Source organism: Cervus elaphus, chromosome 3, assembly GCF_910594005.1.
Source record: "Cervus elaphus chromosome 3, mCerEla1.1, whole genome shotgun sequence".
Classification (NCBI taxonomy): Eukaryota; Metazoa; Chordata; class Mammalia; order Artiodactyla; family Cervidae; genus Cervus; species Cervus elaphus.
Window position 1 is genome coordinate 27,004,829 of NC_057817.1, and position 10,640 is coordinate 27,015,468.

General features: G+C 50.9%; 1 protein-coding gene across 1 annotated transcript; it reads left to right on the forward strand.

Moving 5' to 3' along the window:
* Window positions 1-3,472: 3,472 nt before the first annotated feature.
* KRT4 (keratin 4) lies at window positions 3,473-10,303 on the forward strand. Its single transcript, XM_043883283.1, has 9 exons — window positions 3,473-4,047; window positions 5,694-5,908; window positions 6,830-6,890; window positions 7,223-7,318; window positions 7,880-8,044; window positions 8,302-8,427; window positions 8,982-9,202; window positions 9,449-9,483; window positions 9,592-10,303. Exons 1-9 carry the CDS (start codon window positions 3,556-3,558, stop codon window positions 9,828-9,830), a joined length of 1,650 nt encoding a protein of 549 aa, XP_043739218.1. The 5' UTR covers window positions 3,473-3,555; the 3' UTR covers window positions 9,831-10,303.
* Window positions 10,304-10,640: the final 337 nt, after the last annotated feature.

Here is a 10,640-nt window from a genome sequence, read left to right on the forward strand (position 1 = left end):
TCGTCAGCCCCTAGAGGCAGCCAGGAAGATGGAGCCATGAGTAGGAGGTGAGACAGGTGAGGGGTCTGAGCCCTGGGTATTGCCCCTTCCAGCCCTTGGGGCAGAAAAGCAGACAATCAGACCTCAGCTCCCCTTCAGCTACAGCCTCAGCCATACCCACTAGGGTGGAAATTGGTAAACCCTGGGATACTTGCACCCTCAGAACCTCCTCAGAGAAGGCAATGGCAACCCACTCCAGTACTCTTGCCTGGAAAATCCCATGGATGGAGGAGCCTGGTGGGCTGCAGTCCATGGGGTCGCTAAGAGTCAGACATGACTGAGCGGCTTCACTTTCACTTTTCACTTTCATGCATTGGAGAAGGAAATGGCAACCCACTCCAGTGTTCTTGCCTGGAGAATTCCAGGCACTGGGGAGCCTGGTGGGCTCCTGTCTATGGGGTCGCAGAGTCAGACACGACTGAAGCGACTTAGCAGCAGCAGCAGCAGAGCCCCCTTGACCTGAATTGTTGGTTCAAGGTTTGCTCAGGTGCCCAATTCTGGATTGACTGTGGCACAAATTAGACAAACTGACTTTATATCAGGCAGGATGGTATGGGTGAGAGGCCAGGGAGGGCAGAACCTTTGGGAATAGACTGATGTCATTTGGGGTCGTAGCTCCACCACTGTGTGACCCTGGGGGCTACTTTTTCTCCCCAGGATCTTCCAAGTCATCATTTGTAAACACAGTTATCATGCTGATTACAGAGAGTTTCTAGGAAGATTACATGATCACATGTATATAAAGCAGTCAGCGCAGAGCCTGGCACAAAGCTGGCACTCCATAAATACTCATTGAGAGGGTGAAAGGATGTCCAACCTTGACCCTCACAGGAGATGGTCCTGGCTCTAGAGTGCTCACCTACTACAGATGAATGGACTATGGCTAGGGCTTTCTCCGGCGGACCTTTGATGGAGCCCCGGTGGAGGGGGGGTGTCTCCTATCCTCCCTGCCATAGCCCTTCCATCCACTCATTTACTTAGAGGCCTTCTGGGCAGGTGCACAGAGAGCCCAGCAAAGGCAGAGGTAGATGGGGACAGAGGGTGAGGTGTGGATGAGAAATAGAGGAAGAGGAGGGCAGGGAGAGGTGATGAGGGTGGGGGTGGGAAGAGAGGAGCTGTCTGGAGGAGAGAGCTCCCAGCCAGTCTAGTCTTCCTGCAGCCTGGTTCCCATGACCTGGATCCATGCATCCCACGGGCCTCCTCAGTCTCTTTGCATGGAAGGGGCTGCTCATTTTTTTTTTTTTTTTAATTATTTTTGGCTGCGCCGGGTCTGCGTTCCTGTGAGGGCTTTCTCTAGTTGCAGCAAGTGGGGGCTACTCTTTGTTGCAGTGTGAGGGTTTCTCATTGTGGTGGCTTCTCTTGTGGAGCCTGGGCTCTAGAGCGCAGGCTCAGTAGTTGTGGCACACAGACTTAGCTGCTCTGTGGCACGTGGGATTGTCTTGGACCAGGGATCGAACCCTTGTCCTCTGCACTGGCAGGCAGATTCTTAGCCTCTGGACCTCCAGGGAAGTCTAGGGCTGCTCGTTTTTGCAGTGGCCGGCTTTCATTTGGTCAGTGTCAGCTCAGGCCTATGGGAATCATGCATGCCCTCTTCATTGCCATTCCCTAGTTTCGGGATAGCAGTCTCATTAGAGATTGAGAGGAGAGATGAAGATTCATCTGATTTCTCCTCAAAAGTGGCAACACTGAAGCCTGGGCAGGATGTAAGAATGAATTTTCTCCTGACCTACTGTGTACCAGACGCTGTAGGTACATCATCTCATGATCTATGAGATCATCTATGATCAATGGGTTCTGAGAGGTTAGGTGACCTGCCCAAGATTGCAGAGCCAGTTAGTAGCACCAGGTGGGATTTGAACACAGATCCATTGCACTCAGTGGGAAAGACTTTAAGTTCGAGCTTAAAACTAGGGTATTGTATCTGAAAACATTGCTCTGAGAAGGGGCTCATAGGTTTCATTATTCTGCCAAAGGGATTCCCCATCACCCCCTTGTTCCAGCTCCTGCCCCGAATGCTGAGACTGTTACGGGAAAATGGAACATGGCCTGTCCTGGTGAGCCAAGCAAACAACTGGGCAGCAAATGGAGTGGCGCGGCACACACAGTCAGGACCCAGCCTGGAGAATGCTGACCTAGAATCTGGTAAATGCAGGCTGGAGTCCCAAGAAGGAATGTAAGTCCTGAGAGCCCAAGGCAGAGTCACCTGTATTTTGCCTCCAGATCCATGCCTGGCAGACAGTAGGTTTTCAATAAAGTGTATGAAGTCAAGCTGAGTCTTTTAAAAAACTATTTATTTTTGGCTGCCCTGGGTCTTTGTTGCTGTGCACAGGCTTTCTCTAATTACAGAGAGCTGGGGCCACTCTTTGTTGGGGTGCATGGGCTTTTCATTGCAGTGGCTTCTCTTGTTGCAGAGCATGGGCTCTAGGGCATGTTCGCTTCAGTAGTTTCAGTGCGTGGACTCGAGAGCGCGGGCTCAGTAATTGTGCCCGGGCTTGTAGTCTGGTAGCATGAGGAATCTCCATGGACCAGGGATCGAACCCATGTCCCCTGCATTGGCAGGTGGATTCTTAACCACTGTACCACCAAGGAAGTCCCAAGCTGAGTCCTGATCTACAGGCCTGGAAGTCTAGAAGGTTGGACTATGGATTTCCCCTTTTGTATATATGTGTGTATGTGTGTGTGTGTGTGTGTGTGTGTGTTAGTTGCTTAGTTGTGTCTGACTCTGTGTGACCCAATGGACTGTAGCCCACCAGGCTTCTCTGTCCATGGGATTCTCCAGGCAAGAATACCCAAGTGTATTTCCATGCCCTCCTCCAGGGGATCTTCCTGACCCAGGGGTTGATCCTGGGTCTCCTGCATTGCAGGCGGACTCTTTGCCATCTGAGACACTGGGGACTCCGTTTTTGGGGCCAAGTGCACACAGAAGAATAGTAATGTAGTGACAAATATAGGTGCAGTCTCTGACAGGTCACAAAGCCCTCACTCCTTGTAATCTCAGGATCTTGACAGAAGGTGAAGGCAAATATTTGTATTGTTTCCAATTTATGGGTGAAGCAACGGAGCACCAGAGAATGACTAGCTGCAGGTTTGCAAAGCGTGCATTTGAAGTCAATCTCTCAGGTTCCAAATTCTGTGGAGTGAGCGACAGAGCGATGGTTGTCTTGTCTGGAGCAGGGAGGCCCCTGGAGGCTGGTGAGATTAGAGTGCAGTGTCGGGTGGAGGGGTGTTTGTGACCCAGGAGGCCCTGGGACACTGGTTCAGCTTCTCGGGGAAGAGAGTGTGCCCTCCGAATGACTTTTGTAGGTGTGTTTGTGACAAGTTCAGCAGGTGCAAGAAGGATGGACCAGTGCCAAAGGCCAAGCCCAGAGATGTTTCAGATTTTTCCCTTTATGCCCCTGCAACCAAGCCCTGCTCTCCAGCACATATAAGCGACCCAGGCTGGTGCTGCTGCAGTCAGTGACCTGGCCCCTCTCGCTTCTCCCTGACAACTCTGAGCTTGCTCCTCTCTCTCCAGTCATGATCGCCAGACAGCAGGGCATCCGAGGCGGGTCCCGTGGCTTTAGCTGTGGCTCGGCCATCGTAGGTGGGGTCAAGAAGGCTGCTTTCAGCTCGGCCTCCATGTCTGGGGGTGCAGGCCGCTGCTCCTCTGGGGGCTTCGGCAGCAGAAGCCTCTACAGCCTCGGGGGGAACAAGAGCATCTCCATCAGCATGGCCGGGTGCCGGCAGGGTGCCGGCTTCGGGGCTTCAGGTGGCTTTGGGGCTGCTGGAGGTTTTGGCTCTGGTTTTGGTGCCGGCGGCTTTGGCGGTGGATTCGGGGGCTCCTTCGGTGGACGAGGTGGTGCTGGCTTCCCGGTCTGCCCTGCTGGAGGGATTCAGGAAGTCACCATCAACCAGAGCCTGCTGACCCCACTCCATGTGGAGATCGACCCTGAGATCCAGAAGGTCCGGACTGAGGAGCGTGAGCAGATCAAGCTCCTCAACAACAAGTTTGCCTCCTTCATTGACAAGGTGAGCAGCCGCCTGGTCAGATAAGGTGGTAGAAGCCAGGGTTTCGGAGTCCCAGCATCTCATACCTAAGCCTTCTGCAGACTTGGGAAACCTGTGAATTTCTCTGGGCCTCTGTTTCCTACCCGGTTAAGGAGAACCATTACTCTTTCTTTTTTGTCCTGTGTCTGGTGGGAAAATAGGCTGCTCAAAGCAGTTCAATATTTGAATTTCCCTAAGGTTGCTATGTGCTTCTGGGCAAATCATTCAACTTTTCTGGGCCCAGTCACCCCAGCTATAAAGTGGGCTCATCGTTTCTCTGCTTTTTCTCTAGATTTGGGTTTCAGAAATAACATGGTCAATAATTTAATAGTTAGTTCATTCTAGTTAATACGATTGCTTAACTACTAGCACTTCCGAATTTGGAGCAGAAGAAAACCAGGCTGCTTTCTCAAATGAGAAAGGGACTGACTCCAGGGGCAGATTCCAGGTCCCATGAGGACCTCAGAAGGTCATTGCGTTCATCCTCCTGACTCTGGGCAAAATTGTTCATTTTGGGGTCTTTTTGAAGAGGAGGTGGGGCTGAATCTCTCCCTTTCTTTTTCTTTTTTTTTTGGTAGTCTACTTTTCTTCTCCATGCTAGGTCTAGAGGTTCAAGACTTTTATGCTGTATGCTATGTTTATGTGTGATGGATGATAGCAAACAGATTAGTTCCGGAGAGTCATTAATCCAAAGATGAATGACTGAATGGATGGGTGTAGCACATTTGGCCTAGGTTGCCCTGGTTCTCTGTGCAATGAGGTCTTAGTTCTCTTAGATGAATGGGGCAAGAATGAATGATCTTGGAATAGATTGAATGGCAATATTTGTTCTTGCTAGCTTGAAGAAATCCCTAGTAGCTTAAAAGGGCTTCACAGTGACTCTACGACCTACAGGTGTAAAAGTAAGACTGACAGTTGGGTGCTTACTTGTCTTCTCTCCCACCATCGGTTTAAGTTCAAATTATGATCAGCCACCCTTATCTCCTTTCTTTTCTATTCTGAGGCACATAGAGTGGAAATGTCATGCTACACCTTGGTTTATCTGGCTAGATCTCTTCCTAGAGGGAAGGTTCAGGGAAGTTCCCTTGCAGGACTGAGTCTATGAGACTCAGAATATGTCTAGGGCTTGATCTTAAACATTTTATATTCCATTGTTCACAGGTTCACAGGGACACATGAGGTCCATTTATAAGAAAGCTTGTTTAAAAACATCTTCAGTGCATTTATCATTCCTTTGCCTCGGGTGAGGTCACATTGAATGCAATAGCCCCTAGGCTGTGGTTGTATTTCCTGAATTTGTTTTATTATTTCATAGAAGTTCAGTGTTCTTTTCAGCAACTCTTCCTAGGGCTTCTGGACCCCTGTGGTCCAGTTGTTCTTGCTGCACAATCAGGCCCTGATGCGTGGGCTCTGCTCTGTTCTTCCCAACACACGTGGCCTACTTGCTTCAGTGGAGGGGTCTGCCAAATTGACTCCAGCAGATGGTGCCTGAAGCTGTAAGGCGGTGGCCCTACTCTGATGGCCCTTGGGCTGCTTGGATGGCTTGGATTGACTGGGTTGGTGTGGTCCAGCTCTCCTGCCAGAGTTTCAGGCTCTCATGTGTCGGTTGGTGCCTTTGTTAAATACAGGTGCGGTTCTTAGAGCAGCAGAACAAGGTGCTAGAGACCAAATGGAAACTCCTCCAGCAGCAGACGACTACCACATCTGTCAAAAACCTCGAGCCCTTCTTTGAGGCCTACCTCAATGCCCTGAGGAAGCAGGTGGATACCTTAGCCAACGACAAGGGACGTCTGCAGTCTGAGCTGAAGATCATGCAGGACAGTGTGGAGGACTACAAGACCAAGTATGTAGGGAGCGAATGCCAGCCAACAAATCTGTCTGAGTGTGCCGGGGCTCCTCTTCAGTCATTTAGAATCCCAGGCTCAGAAGCGACCCTGAAGAGTCAGGGATGACCTCCAGTCTGTTCTCCTGCATCTACATGGTCACTTTTTAAAATAGGATGATGTCCTAGTAACTCTAAGTTGCCCCAAACAGAAAATGAGTGATAGATTCAGGGAGCTGGGCTTGGCACATACCAAACAGGTGAAAAGTAACACAGCAGGGTGAGAAAAACACAGGCTGTAAAGAGAGATGGACCTGCTTGGCATACTGATTCCTCCACTTACTAAGCTGTGTGATCTTGGTTGACTTGCTTAACCTCTCTGAATCTTAGTTTTCTTCATCTTTATTATTATTAATTACTGGCAGCACTGTGCATACTGTGGGATCTTAGTTCCCTGATCTGGGATCAAACCCATGCCCCCTGCAGAGGGAGTGCAGAATCTTAACCAGTATGCCCATTATGGGATGAAACTGAGAAAAATACCAGCTCCCTCTCTCAATTCACTCTCATACCAAAGAAGAAGAACTGGAGCATTGGCAACTCTCCTAAGAATTTAGTCCACCTAATGGCCAAAGGACAGCTCTTCTACTCAAATAAAATCAACCAGATCATGCTTGTTCTCCTCCTTACATCTTTTCTCTTGCAAACAGTCTTTTTAAAATTTGGTTCCACTCCTCTGAATAAACTAGGATCTAGACTGGTATCTCAAACAATTCATTACTCAGCAAATGTAAATGAAATTAATATCTGCATGAACATGGAAAAATGTAGCCAATTAGATGGAGTTTTTCAAATAGATGTTTGGAAACCAGCAGGAAAGAGTGAGAAACACTAGCTCCCTGTGGACCTATTGTTTTTTCTTTCTCATCTTTCCACTCCCAGGTATGAAGAGGAAATCAACAAACGCACAGCTGCTGAAAATGACTTTGTGGTCCTCAAGAAGGTGAGGGTTGAAGGAGGGTAGGGATGTGCTCCCAGTTCCCTCAGGAGTGGTCTTTGGCTTGAATCATGGGTTTGGTTCATCCTGACCTTCTCCCCCCAACCCCACCCTTCCTTGGTACTATCCAGATCTCACGGAACTAAGAATTAAGGCTGTGAAAAAAGCCCATGTGGATAATTAACTTCCATGTCTGCAGGTGGCTTTAGGGGCAGAACAGGCCAAATAAGGTGAGGCCCTCACACCTCACCTGGTGCGACCTTTGTGTATCACACGATGCCCCTGCCCTTCGTTGGAATGCTTGCACCTTGTCTCTCATCCTCCCTTCTCCTCTGCAGGACGTGGATGCTGCCTACATGAACAAGGTGGAGCTGGAGGCCAAGGTGGATGCCCTCAACGATGAGATCAACTTCCTGAGGGTCCTCTATGCTGCGGTGAGGACTCCCTCTCCAACCCTCTCCATTCAGGGAAGGCCTCCACCTGTGAGGCTGCTGGTTGGAATTGACAGTCCTTTGAAAGGACTCCCACTCCCTTACTTCAGGGCCATGGGTTCTCAGCAAGGTCATGGATAGAAAGGATTGAAGTGAGAGATTCAACTGAAACCGAGAGGTTCTCTAAACCAGAGGTTGTCTTAGATGATTAGATCTAAAGTTTGCGCAGGATAGAAGTGATTGCCATTTAGCATTTCTCCAGTGAGATAGATCATTATCTTCCCTTCCATGCCAACATACTTGAGCCCCCTGACCTGGAGTGACTTGTGGTCCCCAGGGAGCAGGGAAGACTAGAGGCATTGCTCTTCTGTCCTGAGATGTCACCAACCACTTGATTTCTGCATAGAAATTTACCCCTCCTCCTCTTCTGTACACTTTGGGAATGCCAAGTCGGCTCCCATCTGAGCCTGTGGCAGGGCCATTTCCATGATGATGGTGGGCCTCTGGTGTCAGAGATTAGGGAAGACCCTCCAGTAGGCCTGATAGGAGACATTTTCCCTGCAGGAGCTGTCCCAGATGCAGACCCAGGTCAGCGACACATCCGTGGTCCTCTCCATGGACAACAACCGCAACCTGGATCTGGACAGCATCATCGCTGAGGTCCGGGCCCAGTACGAGGAGATTGCCCAGAGGAGCAAGGCCGAGGCCGAGGCCCTGTACCAGACCAAGGTGAGTGCTGGAGTTCTCTCTGGAGTTGAGGGTGGCTTCTGGGGCTCCGCTTTTGATGTTTGTGAGCAAGCCATCATCAGCTCGAGCCCAAGAGAAGTTAGAGGTAAACTGATTCTTCTGGGTGTCACTGATCCTGGTCTGCCTGGAGATTACGTGACCTTTCGTATTACCCCTGCCACCTGTGGCTATTCTTGCTGAGTTCATTGGAGGATAGACCCCACCCAAACAGCCCTGACCCTTGTTTCCCTGGGTCTCAGGTCCAGCAGCTTCAGAACTCAGTGGACCAACATGGAGACAGCCTGAAGAACACCAAGAATGAGATTTCAGAGCTTAACAGGATGATCCAGAGGCTGCGGGCTGAGATTGAGAATGTCAAGAAGCAGGTAGGTGTCACCTCTTCCCAAAAGTCTCACTACAGGGCCAGGGGCCCAAGACATGTCTCCAGAGTAGACAAGCAGACAAGGCATCAGGCTGGAAGATCTTGAGCTGGTCTGCAGGGGATTTGTAGCTCTTTGCATAAGGAAATGGTAACCCACTCCAGTATTCTTGCCTGGGAAATCCTATGGACAGAGAAGCTGGTGGGCTATAGTTCATAGGGTGGTAAAGTAGGACACGACTTAGTTACTGAAAACGAACAAGTCATACCCAAATCTTTTCAGCAGTAACCTAGTTAACATGATATGACACCTCAGTAAATAAGATTTCTTGGCTCTTTTTCATTGTTTTTTTTCATTTTTGTTGAATCAGTCAGGTGGGGGCATTGATGGACTCTAGCAGGGGTGAATAAAATGCATGAGTCAGGGAAGGTGGGGAGAAGGACAGACAGAATCCTAACATCCTAAGCCAAGTAAAGTGGCTACAGGAGAGGGGACAGATTTCGAGGTCTTGACAACAGGCCCCTAATGACTGACTGCCTGTCCTGTGCCGTTGTCTTCAGTGCCAGACTCTGCAGGGATCTGTGGCCGATGCAGAGCAGCGTGGGGAGGTGGCCCTAAAAGATGCCTACAGCAAGCGCACAGAGCTAGAGGCCGCCCTGCAGAAGGCCAAGGAGGAGCTGGCCCGTGTGCTGCGAGAGTACCAGGATCTCCTGAGCGTCAAGCTGGCCCTGGACATCGAGATCGCCACCTACCGCAAGCTGCTGGAGGGCGAGGAGTGCAGGTGAGTGGGGGAGGCAGGGTGGAAACAGGAAATGGAGAGGGTCCAGAGCCATGGCCAGCCCAGGGCGCCTCTGCTGAACCACTTGCTTCAGTGCTGGTGTGTTGCGAACCGGATGCTGTTACACGAGAGGGTCACGTTCAGGCCTCAATTCGGCTGCTTAACAAGGGGGAGGGCGCCTGCCACCGGCTTGTTGAATGAAGCGTGGCTCCAGGCTTGCTGAGGTTCACTGCTCTTTCTCCCCAACAGAATGTCTGGAGAATGCCAGAGTGCTGTGAGCATCTGTAAGTACTGTCTGCTCCCCGCTGTGGCCATTTGTTTGCCCAGGTTTGGGGTGAGATTCCTGGTACCAGTGCTGTTGGAGTAACCTTGTCCTTGCCTTTTTCCCACAGCTGTGGTTGGCGGCGCTGCCAGCGCAGGAGGGCTCGGTGGAGGGTTAGGAGGCAGCTCTGGATTTGGCCTGGGCTCTGGCTCCTGCACAGGAGGCCTTGGTGGAGGGTTAGGAGGCAGCTCTGGATTTGGCCTGGGTTCTGGCTCCGGAGGTGGCTTTGGATTCGGTGGTGGCATCGGCGGCAGTTCCAGCGGCAAGATCATCTCTACAACCACCCTGACCAAGAAATCCTTCCGATAAAGGAGACGGGGGTCCTGCAGCCCTCTGCGGCCAGCCTGCCCAGCCCTGGTGTCTCTGCTTCCTTCACCCCACCTCCACTCTCCTTTCCTGGGGCTCGTCTTACCAGTGTCACCTCAGTGCCAGGACGTGGACTCTGCTCTCTTAGAGTTTGGTAGCTTCTTCCTGATTTGGGCTTGTGATCCAGCTGGAATGGGAGAGGTGTCGACTGACTCTTCACCTCCCATGGACAGAGGAGAATCCAACCGGGTGCTTATCTCCAGGATTATCAGGGTCATGTGTCCCCTCCCAGCCCAGCGCTGCCTCCCAGCAGATCCTGCATCTCCCTCTACATCAGGACCAAACTCTTTCTCCATCCCTGGGCAGCAACCAACCCTGCAAGGTCGGGACAAGAACCCCTGAGTACCCTGTCCACTCTTCTCCTTCCCTTTAGCCATCTTTGGGTGAATCGTCAATAAAACGCCTTTGTCATTCAACTTTGAGCAGTTGTGTTGTTCCTTGGGAGAAGTCCCCAGAATTCTGGTGAAAGGGAAAGAGGCCGGGGCCCAAGGGATCTGTCTATCCCTATTAAGGTCATCTGCTAATATCTCAGATCTCTTCTCTTAAATTGCCCAGATTATTGGGAGAGAAGTGTGGTGTGTGGAGCCTGAAGGCCGCCTACAGAATAGGAGCACAGGCTCAAAACGGCCAATAGTTGTACAGAGACCGCTCATTGCAGGCAAGCAGGGCAGTGCCATCTCAGTGCTGAGACCCAGGCATCTGGCAGGAAGGGGTGCAAGTGTTGAGGCGTGGGGCATAGGGCAGGTATGGGGT